The 18,350-nt window shown below is 38.5% G+C and overlaps 1 protein-coding gene across 2 annotated transcripts in view; it reads right to left on the reverse strand.

Moving 5' to 3' along the window:
• The window catches only part of TWSG1 (twisted gastrulation BMP signaling modulator 1), a 67,276-nt gene that overhangs the window by 31,627 nt on the left and 17,299 nt on the right, over positions 1-18,350 (reverse strand). For both annotated transcript variants that reach the window (XM_054537495.2, NM_001132167.2), the window contains 1 exon segment: positions 10,396-10,495. In XM_054537495.2, the coding sequence (XP_054393470.1) occupies positions 10,396-10,495 (100 nt within the window).

The following is an 18,350-nucleotide window of genomic DNA, read 5'->3' on the forward strand; positions in this document are numbered from 1 at the left end:
ACCAGGCTGGGGTGCAGTGGCACGATCTTGGTTCACTGCAACCTCCACCTCCTGGGTTCAAGCAATTCTGCTGCCTCAGCCTCCCAAGTAGCTGGGACTACAGGCACACACCAACACACCCAGCTAATTTTTGTATTTTTAGTAGAGACGGGGTTTCACCATGCTGGCCAGGACGGTCTTGATCTCTTAACCTCATGATCCGCCCACCTCAGCCTCCCAAAATGCTGGTATTACAGGTGTGAGCCACTGCGCCTGGCTGGAGAATGATTCTTTGGGACATGAATCCAAAAGCACAGGGAACAAAAGCAAAAACAGACAAATGGAATTACCTCAAAGTAAAAAGCTTCTGCACAGTCAAGGAAACAATCAATATAGTGAAGAGACAATCTACAGAATGGGAAAAAATATTTGCAAACCATACATTTGATAAGCGGTTAATATCAAAAATATGTAACGAACTCAGGGGGCTGGGTATGGTGGCTCACGCCTGTAATCTCAGTGCTTTGGGAGGCTGAGGTGGGAAGATCACTTGAGGTCAGGAGCTTGAGATGAGCCTGGGCAGCATATAGAGATCCCATTGCTACAAAAATTAAAAAGTAAGCTGGGTATGGTGGTGTGCACACTCCAGCCTGAGCAACGGAAGAAGACCCTGTCTCAAAGCAAAAAAAAAGTAACTCAAACAACCTAACAGTCAGAAAACAAATAATCCAATATTAAAAAATGGGCAAAGGGCCCAGGTGCGGTGGCTCATGCCTGTAATCCCAGCATTTGGGAAGGCGAGGTGGGTGTATCATGAGGTCAGGAGTTTGAGACCAGCCTGGCCAACATGGTGAAACCCCATCTCTACTAAAAATACAAAAATTAGCCGGGTGTGGTGGCGGGCACCTGTAATCCCAACTAATTGGGAGGCTGAGGCATGAGAATTGCTTGAACCTGGGAGGTGGAGGCTGCAGTGAGCCAAGATCGTGCCATTGTACTCTAGCCTGGGTGACAGAGCAAGACTCCGACTCAAAAAAAAAAAGGGCAAAGGATCAGAATAGACATTTCTCAAAAGAAGACATACAAATGGCTAACAGATATATGCTGTATATGTAAAAATGCTCAAAATCACTAATCATCAAAGCAATACAAATTATTTATTTTATTTTATTTATTTATTTATTTGTTTTGAGACAGAGTCTACTCTGTTGCCCAGGCTGGAGTGCAATGGCACTATCTTGGCTCACTGTAAACTCCGCTGCCTGGGTTCAGGCAATTCTCATGCCTCAGCCTCCTGAGTAGCTGGGATTACAAGTGTGTGCCACCACACTCAACTAATTTTTTTTTTTTTTTTGAGACAGAGTCTCGCTCTGTTGCCCAGGCTGGAGTGCAGTTGCATGATCTTGGCTCACTGCAAACTTCACCTCCCAGGCTCAAGCGATTCTCCTGCCTCAGCCTCCTGCGTAGCTTAGCTGGGACTACAGGTGTGTGCTACCATGCCCAGCTAATTTTTGTATTTTTAGTAGAGACAGAGTTTCACCATGTTCACCAGGCTGGTCTCAAACTCCTGACCTCAGGTGATCTGCCCTCCTTGGCCTCCCAAAGTGCTGGGATTACAGGCGTGAGCCGCCGTGCCCAGCCAATTTTTGTATTTTTAATAGAGATGGGGTTTCACTATGTTGGCCAGCCTGATCTTGAACTCCTGACCTCAAGTGATCTACCTGCCTCAGCCTCCCAAAGTGCTGGAATTACAGACGTGAGCCACTGCACCCAGCCCAAAGCAATACAAATTAAAACCACAATAATGGCCAGGTGTGATGGCTCATGCCTGTAATCCCAGCACTCTGGGAGGCTGAGGCGAGTGGATCATGAGGTCAAGAGTTCAAGACCAACCTGGCCAAGATGGTGAAATCCTATCTCTACTAAAAACACAAAAAAATTTGCCAGGCATGGTGGCAGGCGCCTGTAATCTCAGCTACTTGGGAGGCTGAGGCAGAGAATTGCTTGAATCCAGGAGGCAGAGGTTGCAGTGAGCCAAGATCATGCCACTGCACTCCAGCCTGGGTGACAGAGTGAGGTTCCATCTCAAAAAACAAAACAAAACAAAACAAAAAAACACCACAATAAGATATTACCTCATACCTTTTAGAAGGGCCATTATAAAAAAGATGAAAGGCAACAAGTGTTGGAGAGGGAGGGCATGGAGAAAAGGGAATCCTTGCACACTGTTGATGGGAATGTAAATTAGTACAACCATTATGGAGAACAGTATGGAGGTTCCTAAAAAAATTAAAAATAGAACTAGCTCAGTATGTCAAAGAGATGTTTGCACTCTCATGTTCCCTGCAGCATTATTCACAATAGTCAAGACAAAATCAACCTAATTGTCCAAAAATGGATAAGGAAAATGTGGTATATATGTACAATGTGGTATATTTATATAATATAAAATACAGTTCCACTTTATATACAATGGAATACTATTCAGCCTTAAAAAAAGAAGGAAATCCTATCAGTGGCTCCCAACCTTTTTGGCACCAGGACTGGTTTCGGGATGAAACTGTTCCACCTCAGATCATCAGGCATTAGATTCTCATAAGGAGCATACAACTGAGACCCCTCGTATGTGCAGTTCACAATAGGATTCGAGCTCCTGTAAGAATCCAATACTGCCACTGACCTGACAGGAGACGGAGCTCAGGTGGTGACGCTCACTTGCCTGGTGTCACCTCCTGCTATGTGGCCCGATTCCTAAGAGGCAGCAGACTGCTACTGGTCCATGGCTCAGGGGTTGGGGACCCTGATTTACAACAACAACATGGATGAACCTGGAGGACACTATGTTAAGTAAAATAAGCTAGACACAGAAAGGCAAATACCGCATGATTTCACTTATATGTGGAATCTAAAAAAGTTGAACTCATAGAAGCAGTAAGCAGAATGGTTACCAGGAGCTGAGGAAAGGGGAGGTGTCCATCAAATAATGCAAAATTTCAGTTAGAGAGAAATAATAAATTCAAGAGATCTATTGTACAACATGGTGACTATAGCTAATAACAATGTATTATATTCTTGAAAATTGCTGGCTGGGCACAGTAGCTCACACCTGTAATCCCAGCACTTTGGGAAGCCAAGGCGGGAGAATCACTTGTGTCCAGGAATTCAAGACCAGTCTGGATAACACATTGAGACCCCATCTCTACAAAAAATTTAAAAATTAGCCAGGCGTGGTAGCATAGTGCCAGCTACTCAGGAAGCTGAGGTGGGAAGATCACTTGAGCTCAGGAGGTTGAGGCTGCAGTGAGGTGTGATAGCATCACTGCACTCCAGCCTGGGTGACAGAGACCCTATCTCAAGAAAAAATAAAAAAGAAAATTGCTAAGAGAGTAGATTTTAAGTGTTCTCACCATACACAGAAAAGGTAAGGTAATGTATGTTAATTAGCTCTATGTAGCCATTCCACAATGTATACATATTTCAAAATAACCTGTTGCACTGGGTAAATATATACAATTTTTATTTGTCAATTAAAATTAATAATAATAAATGATGTATCTAAATAATTTGCATAGTTTTTCTTAAAACAAAAAATAGAAAATTTGAACTCCTAGCACCTATTTATTCCTTAATATTAGAAAAGTAACATGTTGGAGTGAAGCAAGACAGAAATCCATTCTATGCAGGAACCAATGGATCTGCCTGGATCTGACCTGAGATACGAGAGAAAGTCATAACGAAAAACCTGGATGTTCTAAAAGGAAGATGCCAAGACCCGTCAAGGTTAGTACTGGAACTGTAGCCCTGAGTTCAAAGTCAGAGTTCAAGGAATTTGCCTAACAAAGAGCAGGATTAAAGAAGAAACATTTGATCCACTAGGTGGTAGAGCCTGTCCCAGGGTTGTGTTCCCAGTGCAGAGCTATCTGATCCTGTTTTCCTGGGTTTTGCAGGCACTGTGCCTGTTGCCTGACATCACCCACCTTTTCTGGCTCTTTCCCTGTGCCCCTTTCTTCCATTCACCACAGCGACATCTAGGATCTATGAGTTGGTGTGGCAAAATGAGCCAAGCTGTGGTTGCTAAGCAGGTTTTCAGCAGGCTTCCCAGCCTGGTCTTGGAGCTTATGATGCTTCCAATTTATTAAGTATAACAAATGATCTTGGTACTATAAAGAATCTGCTATTTCTAGATCAACATTATACAAACAGTGCACCACTGAATTATAGGGCTCCATGACATGCTAAATGGGTGGTTCAAGATGAAAAAGTTCATGCCTGCCATGTTTTATTTATTGGCACAAGTTATTAATTTTTTCTTTTATTTTTTTGAAACAGGGTCTTCATCTGTCACCCAGGCTGGAGTGCAGGGGTGCAATTATAGCTCACTACAGCCTCAAACTCCTGGGCTCAAGTGATCCTCCTGTCTCAGCCCTCCAAGTAGCTAGGACTACAGGCATGCATCATTATGCCCAGTCAATTTTTTGTTTTTTTATTTTGTAGAGACAGAGTCTCCCTATGTCGCCCAGGCTGATCTTGAACTCCTGGGCTCAAGCGATCCTCCCACCTAGGCCTCCCAAAGTGCTGGGATTACAGGTGTGAGCCTCTGTGCCTGGCCTAGTTTTTTTCTTTTCCTTTCTTTTTTTTTTCTTTTTCTTTTTTTTGAGTTAAAGTCTCACTCTGCCGCCTAGGCTGGACTGCAGTGACTCAGACATGGCTCAGTACAGCCTGAACCTCCTGGGCTCAAGTGATTCTCCTGCCACAGCCCCCGTTCCCACCCAAGTAGCTGGGACTACAGGCACATGCCACCCATGCACAGCTAAATTTTGTATTTTTTGTAGAGACGGGGTTTTGCCATGTTGTCCAGGTTGGTCTCAAACTTAAGTGATCCGCCTGCCTTGGCCTCCCAGAGTGCTGGGATTATAGGCACAAGCAACTGTGCTCAGGCAATTTTTTCTTATAATTTAACATTTCCCATAGAATTCAACATTTATTTATTTATTTAAAAAAAATTTTTTTAGAGATAGGGTCTTACTCTGTTGCCCAGGTTGGAGTGCTGTGGTGCAATCAGAGCTCACTGCAGCCTTGACCTCCTGGGCTTAGTAATCCTCCTGCCTTAACCTCCCAAGTAGCTGGGACCATATGTGCATGCCACCACACCCAACTAATTAATTTTTATTTTTGGTAAAGGTGGGGTCTCCTTATGTTGCCTAGGGTGGTCTTGAACTCCTGGGCTCAAGTGATCCTCCTGCTGTGGCCTCCCAACGTGCTGGAATGACAGGAATGAGCCATCATGCTTAGGCAGAATCCAACTTTTAATGCACATTAAACATGAATCAAAAGTTACAATGTCTTAATGCCATTAAAGAGTCTACTATTAAATCATTCATCATTTCGTGTTGTTCTAAAATGTATTTTAAGCTACTATGTAGTAGTGTAGGATTCCATTTACATTATACAGAAAAATTCCAGCTAATAACTGCAGAAGTAATGATAAAAATAGAAAATCATTGTTCTACAACTTTTTTTCTTCTTCTTTTTTTTTTTCTTTTTTGAGACAGAGTCTCGCTCTGTCATCCAGACTGGAGTGCAGTGGCACGATCTCGGCTCACTGCAACCTCTGCCTTCTGGGTTCAAGCGATTCTCCTGCCTCAGCCTCCCTTGTAGCTGGGATTACAGGTGCCCTACCACCACACCTGGCTAATTTTTGTATTTTTAGTAGTGACGGGGTTTCGTCATGTTGGCTAGGCTGGTCTTGAATTCCTGACTTAAGGTGATTCGCCCCCTCTTGGCCTCCCAAAGTGCTGGGATTATACGCGTGAGCCACCACACCTGGCTGTTTTACAACTTCTAATGAAGTAGCTGACTCAGGCAATGGTCATCAAGAAGGGGTGAAATCACCGGGTGAAAGGCTGATGGGGACCTTTATCACAAAGGGGTCAGACTTTCACCGTCGGAACTCATGGGATCAATTTTAGCATTACTAAAAGCAGGACGTCTGGATATTGTTTGCCTTTGTGTACACTGTACCAGTGTTCCCTCCTCCCAAAAACTAAGCCTCAATCTAATCAAGCCTTTATATCTAACTTCCAGACTATAGGAAATAGAAAAGACCAATTAACAAGTTAAATAACCAAAAGAAGCAATCAGCCAAATCCAGAATGTGGTTTATTTTGAAGAAACCAATCATGACTGACTAGTTTCTTCAAAAAGCCAATGGAATATTAAAGGATGGGAGAGAGGGGGAAGAGAAACTGTTTTAGAATAAAATAAACTTAAGAAATCTAACAACCAAATACAGTGAGTAATCTTTGTTGGATCTTGATTTGAGTAAAACAACTGTAAAAAACATTTAGTCAATCAGTGAAATCTAAGTATGATCTGAGTGGTATTAGACGATATTAAAGAAGTACTGTTAAATGGCCGGGTGCGGTGGCTCACACGTGTAATCCCAGCACTTTGGGAGGCTGAGGAGGGCAGATCACTTGAGGTCAGAAGTTCGAGACCAGCCTGGCCAACATGGTGAAACCCCATCTGTACAAAAAAATACAAAAAATTATCTAGATATGGTGGCGTGTGTCTGTAGTTCCAGCTACCTGGGAGGCTGAGGCAGGAGAATCACTTGAACCCGGGAGGTGGAGGTTGCAGTGAGCCAAGATTGTGCCAGTGCACTCCAGCCTGGGCAAGAGAGCAAAACTCTGCCTCAAAAATAAAAATAAAAATAAAATAAAGGTGTGCTGTTAATTACATTAGGCATAGTAATGACATTGTGTTATGTAAAAACTCTTTTTTTGAGATGTATAACTAAAGGACTTCAGGGATAATAGTGAAATGATTTACTCTGTAATACCTAAGCAAAACAAAAAGGTTGTGGGGGAAGATAGAGACACATACCAACAAACAGATGAATGGATGAAACAAGTCTGGCAATGTATTAATGACTATCGGAACAGGTAGTACGTATAGCAGATCACTGTACTCTCTATTTTTGTGCACATTTGGAAAAGTAAAAACAGTAAAAAAAGAAGAAAGAGCTTGTGGGTGGAGATCTAGGATCCAAAACCCACAGGATTTCAGGAATATGCTGGACAGCAAAGATTAAAATCAACTATGGTGGTTACTCTTACCTTAAGAAAAAATCAGAAAAGAGAAGCTCTTATACAAGGGAGCCACAGGGGAAAGTTTCCTAGAGAAAGTATGGCTGAAGTCCACAGAATGAGAGAGGAAAGGAAGGCTGCACTCTAATTTGAGTTCTCTCAGAGGTCTGTGCCCCACCCATGAAAAGTATGGGGACTATTTCAACTTAGGAAGGAGGAGCAGCCGCAGGTTTGCAAAGGATGTTAAGAGAGCCTAATTTGGAAGAGAGCTGCCTACAAGGAGGAGGATTGCTGTATAAATAGAACTGGAATATCTCAATTTTATCCTAGAAAGTAGAAAGATTAACTTAATTGAAAATGAAAGATAAAATTACATTATGAACTTACTCAAAGTTTAAAACTGGACATCCAACCCTTAAAGGTAAATAAGCTTTTTTTAAAAAAATGAGAACTAGCCTGGAAGCATACCAGTTGCTTCTAAAATTGTAGAGATATAAGCATGTATAATTATTCTTTCTCAGTGGAAAAAAATGCAGAACTCTCTTCCTAAAAGAAGACGCTGAACAGCACTGTCATCATGGTGTGATGGTTAAGACACACACAAATATAACACACATACACTCACATTCATACACTCACACAAACACTCTCACACACATACATACACATTATTTTAGGCAATGCTATTAAAAGTTCATTTGTGTATTTTGGCATCCATGTTTAAATTAAATTCTTATGTGTGAGGCTGGGCACATTGGCTCATGCCTGTAATCCCAGCACTTTGGGAGGCTGAGGCAGGTGGATCACTTGAGCCCAGGAGTTCGAGACCAGCCTGGGCAACATGGCGAAACCCTGTCTCCACCAAAACTATAAAAATCAGCTGGGTGTTGTGGCTCATGCCTGCAGTCCCACCTACTTGGGAGGCTGAGGCAGGAGGACTGCTTGAGCCCAGGATGTTGAGCCTGCAGTGAGCCATGATCACACCACTGCACTCCAGCCTAGGCAACATAGCAAGACCCTGTCTCAAAAAAAAATCTTATGTGTGTATATCAGAGATTAAGATGACTATTTCCTCTTTTTTAGTTCATTGTACATATTAAATTAATATACAGTTAATGACCTAAAATAATTCAAAGCTAGCTGTTAGAGATATCAAGATGAATATAAGAGGACAGAGGAAAAGATACTTCTGCCCCCCATTCTCTCAGAATTCACTACAAAACACTAAAGAAAAACAAGAAATGGAAACACTAACCCTATCTGTGGAGAACCTAAGAGCTAAAGATACCTGACTGAGCAGAGTCTTCACACAGGCCATGCACCCCACAGAACCCTGAGGAGACTCAGGAGCTGGAGGCACCAGAGTGGCAGAGGCAAGCCTATTCTGTGGGGTATTTACACCTTCAGGTCCCTGTCTCTTCTTCCACAACTGTAGGAGATGAGAGAGTTATTCTTTAGAGAAATTAAACCAAAGAGGCCCTGGACTGGGAATGCCAAAAATGGCAAAGGGTAGAGATGAGTATGGGAACAAAACAAGGAAAGTAAATAAAAGTATGCTTACTGTTTACTGCGACCTCACCCCTCAGGTTCCCAGAACATTTGCAGCCTGGCATATTGCCCCTTACACCAGCCTCAACCCCAGCAGGAAACCAGGAGATCTTTCTCTAGAAAAAATGTGCAACCCCAAAGGGAAAGATCTATAGACATGAAATAGAGGGCTCGTCAGTGAAAAAGGCAGTTCATCCTCCAACCACCTTTTCATGAGGCAAACTAGATTCCATGCCCTGTCCATGGATTAAGTACTCCCAGTCCGCTTTGGAGTACCTAAATTCTACAAAGGAATAGACAGCCAAGGGTCACCAGACACCTGAGAAAATGTAAACCATGCAAGGAGTAGAAGGAAAAAACTCAACAGCAACCACAAAACAGTACAATTAAGAATTCCAGAAAGATAAGAAAAATGTTACATATAAAACAAGAACAGTATGTTCCTTAAAAAGGGACAATCAGAGAAGGGCTCTTGGAAATTAAAAAAGGAAGTAAAAATTTAAAAAATTAATACAAGGGTGAAAAGATTAGGAAATCTCTCAAGAAGTACACCGTACACCCAAAATACAGAAAGACAGATAATGGGGTAACTCATTTAATTAATTAGTGCTTACATTACTATGCATCAAATGAGTATATAATATTATTAATTCATTAGAATGATTATTAAGGTAAATACTGATTTCACTAGAAGGAGTGATAAAATCACATTGGGAAGATTAAGAGATAAGAGAACTAAATGCTTGTCTACCATAAGAGGAAGTCAACTGATAGTTTCTAAAATCAAAGAATCAAGAGAGTAGTATAGGGTTATTATTCAGAATTATGGAAGCAGTGCAACGCTGAAAAGTTGAAATACACAGAAATACAATGTTCTGTATGTTTACTATATCTCGCACACATACTTGTTTATGCGCATAAACTACATTTATATTCCTTAAAGTCTCTTAAAGCCAAGGATTCTGTGATAAGAAATATTAAGAAGTCTCCCGTGGTATCAACTTACCAACACAGTCACAGCACTCGTGTTGGCTTGGAAAGAAGTGAGATGGGATTGTTTTAGTACTATGTGACTTAAAAAGTATATGCATATAGCCTATTTCGATAAAAGATAATGTAAAAAAGATCAATATGACGATATTCCTGTTCTTAAGGAGTTGATACTCTGTTGAAAAAACATACAAAACAACAATTATAGGAGCATGCAATAAATGATCTCTCAGAAGCATAGAGGATCGTCTATATCAGTCAAATAAGGAAGGTTTCCAAGGAAAGGGGATACTTGAACTGGGGTTTTAAAAGTTAAAAATGAGTTAACTGGTCAGAGAAGGGCCGACAGGTGTTTCTTCCCACACACGTAAGTTTTCTTTCTAACACACAAATGATAGCATTCTATAAACATAATTTTGAACCTGACTTTTTTTACTTAACACATCTTGGAGAATGTTTCTTCTTATAAAACCTACTTCTTATTAAAAACAAAACAAAATGCTGCTGCTTATAAAAAATTCAACAGTATAAAAACTTTCAGAATAAAAAGTTAAACATTCTGCCTTGGCTCCCCATTCCTACTTCCCAAGGATAAGCACTTTTAAATACATGTATAGGTAAATACTACTGAATACAATTGAGTGTAAAAATACAATGTTCTGTGTGTTTACTATATCTCACACACATACTTGATTATGTGCATAAACTACATTTATATTCCTTAAAGTCTCTTAAAGCCAAGGATTCTGTGATAAGAAATATTAAGAAGTCTCCCTTGGTATCAACTTACCAACACAGTCACAGCACTCATCCCAAAGGGCCCCAAGACACAGCATGCACTCCTTACAGCAGGAGCAGTTGCCTTCTCCCGGCCGGCACTGGCAGAGCTCCTAGAAACAAGACAGATGTTAAACTTCAAATTCCAAATAATTATATATAAAACTGCTACTTTTTAAGCAAAAAACCCTGCCATATTTGCATTTACAGTAATGTATTCTTGACATAATTTTTTATTCAACATTATTTTATTCAACATTATTAACTATTCATCAGAACATAAATATCTACAATGTCACATAGATTTTTTTTGGACATTCAGTGAACATACTTTGAATGCTTTTACCTTATTTTGAAATAAGGAAAATATTTTATTTTATAACCCATAACTTGACTACCCACACCACCTCAACGAATAATTCAGTACAAGAACAAAACCTGCTTCTCAGCTATTATATTCATTGTCCAAATTTAAACAAATAGCCAACTTGTAGGGCTCCTCAATATGTAAAACGTGAGTAAAAGAACTTTGGAAACTCTATTTTTATTGTTCCATGATACAGAAAACAGTGTGCTAGGTATGGTAGATTATTTACAAAGAAGGTGGCAATTATTCCCCTCTCTAGGTCTCCCCTCTTTGCAATGTAGCTTCGCAGCTCCTCTGATCAAAGGACAGGGTCAATTTCTAGACCTCTTGAATTTACGTGATCCTGAGATTCACTTTGGTCAACAGAGTTTGGTGGACATGAGATTATGTCACTTCTGAGTTTAGACCTCAAGAAGCCTTGAGTACATCCACACTTTCTCTTAGAACTTTGCCCAGCTGCCACGTGAAGCCAGGATATAGCCATGTGGACAAGTCAGTCCACCTGGGGCCATCCTAGATCAGCCAGCTTCAAACCAACCAGCAGCTGCCAACAGACATGGGAATAAGGCCAGAAAACCACCCAGCTGATCCAGTCTCAAACTATCAACCCACAGAAACAAGAAAGAGTTAAATAAATGGCTATTGTTTTAACCCACTAAACTTTAGGGTGGTTTGTTATTCCACAAGAGCTAAGATAGCTTGCTCTGTACATGAAGTTCTAAAGCAATTTCTTTAGCACTTGCCCCTGCCCTCCCCCTGCCACCAGACTGCCAGTCCTGAACAAACCCAACTGAAATGGAAATTCCATAGCCACCACTGATTACTTGCTTTCCCTGGTTTAAGATACCATATATATTTATAAGAAAAACATTAATATTTTATTATTTTGGTGGAAATAACTTATGACAAAACTGATTTTACTCTCAGGCTTAGAAGGAACTTCACAGGTCAACAAAATCATCCTTCCATCTAACACCTGAATCGCTTCTATAGTGTTCCATCAACATATGGCCATTGCAGCCCACAGCTGACAAGGAACTTAATGATCCAAAGTAGCCGATCCTAATCTTATAAAGTTTTAAGTGTTTTCTTTTGTTGAACTGAAGCCTGATTCCCAGAAGCCTGCTCCTTAAGACCCCCCTCCTCCAAATATAATTTCTCTTCAACAAAGCCATTCTAATTTTTCATGGCACCTGCACTGGACAGTTTGGAATGTCTGCCCTGATTGGCTGCCACCTGCCTTTGATTCCCACCCTGTTTGTCTCTAGCTCTGTTTTGAACTATATGATCTTTCTTCTCTCTGGCTACAAATAATTGGAACACAGGTAAAAAACAGACTGTAGCTGGTCAATCAGATTGTCTTCCCAGATTCTGGAAGTAAGACATAGATAATTGTCAATCTCTGTTAGGAATTCGAACTAGGGGATCATACAAAGCTGGTGCTGGGGAGGCCATTTCAAAATAAGAGGTAAAAAATTATCCTGTGGCCCCCCACTCCTACTTTCCAAAGATAAGCACCATTCATGGCACCATTCATGGTCACAAGGAGAAGAAAAGGGAGGGAAGACGCCACTCTGATTCCTAATAATGCTCTAGTTCTTGGTTCTAGTCCTTTGCAGCCAGCTGCACTTCCTGTTCTTAGAGATACTGTTATCAGTTGGAGATATTCTTCACTGAGATATTCATATCAATTGGAGTAGGCTTTATTTATTTCCAACCAAAAAAGCCCTGTTTAAAACAAAATGATTTCTATTTTTATTCCATGTCCTCATTTTAGATCAAATACTCCCATGGTTTCTTCACTTGTTCCCCATGACGTGATGTTAACCCTGCCATTAGCTTTGTCATTAGGTGAAAGTGTGGTAATCTTAAATCATCATCATCCGCATCCCCCCCTTCCCTGCTCCTCCTCCTTATGGCATAAGGTAACCAGCCAAGAAGGAGAGAATCCCGCTTACCTCCTTGATTGTGAACACTAGTTTTTAAAATTAAAGAAGCCTAAAATTTGTTTGTTTGGGGTAGCAATATGCTGTCAGCAACTGTGCTACTTTCAAACCATTCCAACAAATCATTTCAGTAAGATTTTAAAAATCTGAGACCTAATGGAATGCTATTGATATGCATGTTTTTAAAAATTAACTAGTGCAATATAACTATTATTTCTCATTTCTGTACCTCAATACTGTGCTTTTAAAATGTAAACACAGATCATAATATTTATCCCTATTAAATTCATCTTATTATATTTCTACACTATTAGAGTCAGCCTATTATTCTAATATGACATTTTTTGCAGCACTGATTTTAATTCCTTGGGTTTTGTTGTTGTTTTTTGTCTCCAAAAGTCCCCTGGCTAATTATACAGCACTTTCAAGAATCAACACTTGTGCTATTTTCTAACTAATTCATTAGTTTGATGTTAAGTGTATATGTGTGACCTAATATATGCACATTGTAATATTTTAGTACTGCAGAATTTTGTACACTCAGGCTGCATTCATGTGACATAGACATTAGGTAACTTTGCTGGGCCTATTAGAAAGAGAGGGACTGAAAGGGCAGAGACTTAATGAGAAGTATAGCTGCTTCATCACAAAACTGGTGATGCCTGATTCAGATAAGCTCAAACTTAGTTGGAAATGTAGAAAAACAAGAGTTGCCAAAGCTATACTTTGTCTTTGGAGTAAGAGAACATTTTCTGAGTACACACTTTTTAGAAACAGCATCAAATAAGAGTACTAACAATCTTTTTTTTTTTTTTTTAGATTTATAAAGGTTAGCATTTAGTCACAAGAAATAAAGCTTTTTAAAAAATTTTAATTTACTTTATATGTAGAAAATATCCTTTCACTATCTTAGTTGCTTATACAGGTTGAGTATTCCTTATCTGAAATGCTGGGCACCAAAAGTGTTTCGGATTTTTGAGTTTATTTGGATTTTGTAATATTTGCATTATACCAGTTGAACATTCCGTATCCAAAAATCTAAAGTCTTTCAATGAGCATTTCCTTTGATGTCATGTCGATGCTCAGAAAGTTTCTGATTTTGGAGCATTCTGGATTTCAGATTTTTGGATTTGAAATGCTCAACCTGTATGTATATTATTAACTAAACTAACTCAGGAGAAACAAATTAGAAAAGTAACAAATTTATTCAAAGAATACAGTCTTTCCTTTTTCTGCAGCTTCCAAATGGTAGCTTGCTAAATGAATTACTGTATATTATGCCAAATAATTTTTTTAAATGAATGTCAATTTAATGGTTCCCATTAGAGAAATCTGAGTCTGTGAAGCATTCATTATGCCTTTTACTGTCAGGTATTTGTGAAGTGTTTTAAACTAGAATGAAAAGGTGGGTGAAAATGAGATTACTGTGAACAAATGGAAAGTTAAAACTAACAGCCTATTTAAAAGTTGCTTGAACTTGCCCAGGTTATCTAGCTCTGAAGATTAAATGTATTTCACACTCTCTTAATAGATGCCCGTCCTGCACTTTTACATACTGGTGTAAGAGAGTAATATGCTGTAGTCATATGCTTACTGCTTTATAATTTAGTGATAGAATACAACGTGAAAAGCTATGGTAAGGAGAAACAAGAAGGAAACAACAGAGATAAGCTTTCATTACTGTACAATTAAAGAGACAAAAATCCAGTTTAAGACTTTAATGGTAAAAACTACTATTAAAACTTGTTGGACACCAAACAACAATATCCTGGCTAATATTTTTCTTTCTTTCTATCTTACTACAGAAAAGACTAAAAAACCATTGTCTTAATAAAGCAGAAATTTAATCACCATAAATTAAGAAATGTTCATAATTTGGGTAAATGAGCCTCCACATACATCAAATACTCTCTATTCTTCATAATTCACGTCAGCATTCTTTTTAGGAGACTGGCAAATAAGAAAAACAAGCTCCTCAAACCGACCTTTTGAAAACAGAGTTTGTGCCTGAAAACAGCATTTGTGCCTTTTCCATTTTCAAAAACACACCTCTTACTTTTCAGGAGAAATATAATAGGCAAATTTAACAGATGGCATTTAAAGTCTTACTGCAAATCAAGAGAGCAAAAATATGTCTACTCTATGACTACTGTTTTTAAGTCAAGAAACAAATTGAAACAATGAATTTCCACATGCAAATAATTATAAATAGCAGCTTTATGAAGCTCATCAAGTAATTCATTCTTTTCTATTCATTCTACATGCCCTTAAAAATCACATTATTGAATAATGTTTGGTTGTGAACATATTTAGAAATGTATAATATTTTTAACAGCAAGCAAGCTGCAGTTAGGATGAATGTTTCTAAATACAATAAACATTTGTAAAGTGCTTTGAACTCAAGTATTGAAAATACAAAAGAAAAAACAACTCAGAACAACTCTCAGTGATGAAACAAGGATTACAGAAAAACATAAAAACTGCCCCATTTAAATCAAGCAGAATCTGTTCTTCAGAATACTTAAAAAGAAAACTTTAGGCCGGGTGTGGTGGCTCACGCCTGTAATCTCAGCACTTTGGGAGGCCGAGGCGGGCGGATCACAAGGTCAGGAGATCGAGACCATCCTGGCTAACACGGTGAAACCCCGTCTCTACCAAAAAATACAAAAAATTAGCCGGGCATGGTGGCAGGCGCCTATAGTCCCAGCTACTCAGGAGGCTGAGGCAGGAGAATGGTGTGAACCCGGGAGGTGGAGTTTGCAGTGAGCTGAGATGGGGCCACTGCACTCCAGCCTGGACAACAGAGCGAGACTCTGTCTCAAAAAAAAAAAAGAAAACTTTACCCCTAGTTGTTTCAGTTATAAGAACACATGTCTTCTATAACCAGAAAGGCTAAAGTCAAGATAAAAAGAAAGGTTTTACCAAAATTTTAAAAGTATTTATTTAATTATATAAGACTTTGGAAAATATCTACTAGAGTAAAAAGAAAGAACCCTAAATTCCTCCCCCTTTGGTAAATTCCTATGCATGTCTAACAAAATAATGATTATATACTACCTTGATCTAAAAAAATAGCATTTCTCTATCACAAAAATCTGTCAACATAATTTAATCAGTGCATAATAGTACATCAATGTGCCAAAATTCAGAAACAGTGATTAAATTCTTAATCCTTTCCACACCTTGTCCACTTTCTCATTTTTTATCGCCTTCATAAACTTCATCAGTTTCTATTTTACTATTATTTCAAAGTCTCCACTCCTTACACAGAAAATATGGTAGAGCTGAAATTTAGAATTTTCTCTTTGGACTGGGTTATTTATATATTTTACTAACCTCACTATGACTAAATTTGGGTTCTGCTCAGTTGAATGGAACATGTGATCAAAACTAAACACCAAGTTCCCTGAAGTCCAAAATAAAGACTGACTCAATGCTTCCAATTATTTACTGCCACCACCTCCCCCAAAGTCCTTAAATGGGTTCTATTTAACCCTTACAGGCACTGTGCTAAGTATTTTATATGCATTGTCTTGAATCTCATAAAGATTCATGTCGTTATTATCCTTATTTTTTAAGTGAAGCCATGAAATTTATACAACTTCATTCAATTAGTGGCTAGAATTTGACCCCAGTTATGGCTAGGTATTCCTGTTTTGTAAACATTAAAATGAGAAATATAAAAGTTATTTTTCATTAAATTAATATTTTAATAATTACAGTTATTACTCTCTTAGAAAGAATAAGCCTATAATTAAACTTAGATAATTCTTTAGGTCGTTTAATCAAAGGCATTATTATATTTTTCACTCTCAGTACCTGAATACAACTAGAAATGCTATTGCCCAAGTTTAATCATTGTTTGTAAATGTAAAATTGGACTCATTGGCTAAGAGTTGCAAAACCAGTGACTTGGAATGTAATACTTAATTTTTTTTGTTGTCGCTTCAGCTGGTTAATGACTATATCTTCTGCTTCCCTAGTCTGCAAGTCACAGAGAAAGTGTGGTTGTTCCTCATGTGCAGAAGAGAAGGCTGAGAATGAGTGGTTTCATGATTTCTGTGAGTTCACACAACTGCGGCTTTGAAACAAGGTCTTCTGACTCAAGGCTTTTTCTACCACCACTGCTCTTGCATGTTAGAGGCAAGGTAATATGGTATAAGACATGTTTTATGTGTAAATAACTATGCTAGATGTTCTTAAAGTTTGGTAGACACATTGTTCAATAATTTTATGATGGAAAAAAATTAAAACTTTACACTAAATGGAAAACTGAAATTTATACATTTGAGCTACTCTCTATTGACCAGCATGAGTATTTAGAGAGAATTTGGCAAACTGTTTTAAAAGCTTATATGAAATGAAAGTCTGGCAGGATGAAAAGTTTGAGGGAAAAATCTAATCATTCAAAGTGTATTTTACTACATTTATATTAAGGAAAACCTTCAATATGACAGAGAATTTCAAATTTTTAAATGCCAGAAGACAGATTCAATCATCTTTAGAGAAGAATCTTATTCCATATACAGTCACGCTTTATCGCTTAAGGATAGGGATACATTCTGAAAAATGCGTCCTTAGGCAATTCTGTTGTTATATGAATATCAGTATATACTTATACAAACCTACGTGGTAGAGCCTGCTATAACCCTAGGCTATATGGTATGGCCTATTGCTCCTAGGCTACAAACCTGTACAGCATGTTACTGTTCTGAATACTGTAAGCAATTATAACACAATGGTAAATATTTGCATGTCTACACATATCTAAACATATAAAAGGTACAATAAAAATACAGTATTATAATCTTATGTGACCACCATCATATATGTTGTCTGCCATTGACCAAAATGTTGTTACACAGTGCCATGACTGTACAACTGACACTCTGGTGAGATATTAATTATTTATGCAAAATAAATTGAGGGGGAGGATACTTATCCAAGATTAAGATTAGACTTTAAGAGTTAACATTTATTGTATGAACTCCCAAATTTCTAGGCCAGAAATGGAAACTAACAACTTGAGGAAGAATCTTATTAATATTGACTCTCAGTTACTGATAAATATTTCCATTCTTGTTGCAAAGATCTGAGAGATTTGTTAACCCTGTTGCTATAATAAAACAAGGAAATACCATTGAAAACAACATTATATTCTAGTAAAGATAGCAAATGACTTGGACTTACAAGATCTGGTTTTAAGCCCATAAGCTGTTTGTAACCCTGAGTCTCGGTTTCCCAGTCATAAAAAAGGAATGGTGTTCCTGGATTTTCCCTTATAAACTTTGGCATCCCAATGAGATAACGAATATCAAAATGCTACAGTGACCCAGCAATCTCATTCCTAGGTATTTACTCAAGAAAAATTAAACATAGGTCCATAAAAAGACCCATATGGGAAAGTACCAGCATCATTCATAATTACTGAAAACTGGAAACCATGCAAGGTCCAACAACAAGTGAATGGATAAATTGCAGTACAACCACACAACGGAATCCTACTCATCAATAAAAAGGAAAGAACTACCCAATACACACAATAATATGGATAAATCTCAAAGCATTATACTGAATGAAAGAAGCTAGACAGAACAAAAGGCTATATACTATATGATTCCTTTTATATAACATTCTGGAAAAGGCAAAACTATA

This window comes from Pongo abelii, chromosome 17, assembly GCF_028885655.2.
Source record: "Pongo abelii isolate AG06213 chromosome 17, NHGRI_mPonAbe1-v2.0_pri, whole genome shotgun sequence".
In the NCBI taxonomy this organism is placed as follows: Eukaryota; Metazoa; Chordata; class Mammalia; order Primates; family Hominidae; genus Pongo; species Pongo abelii.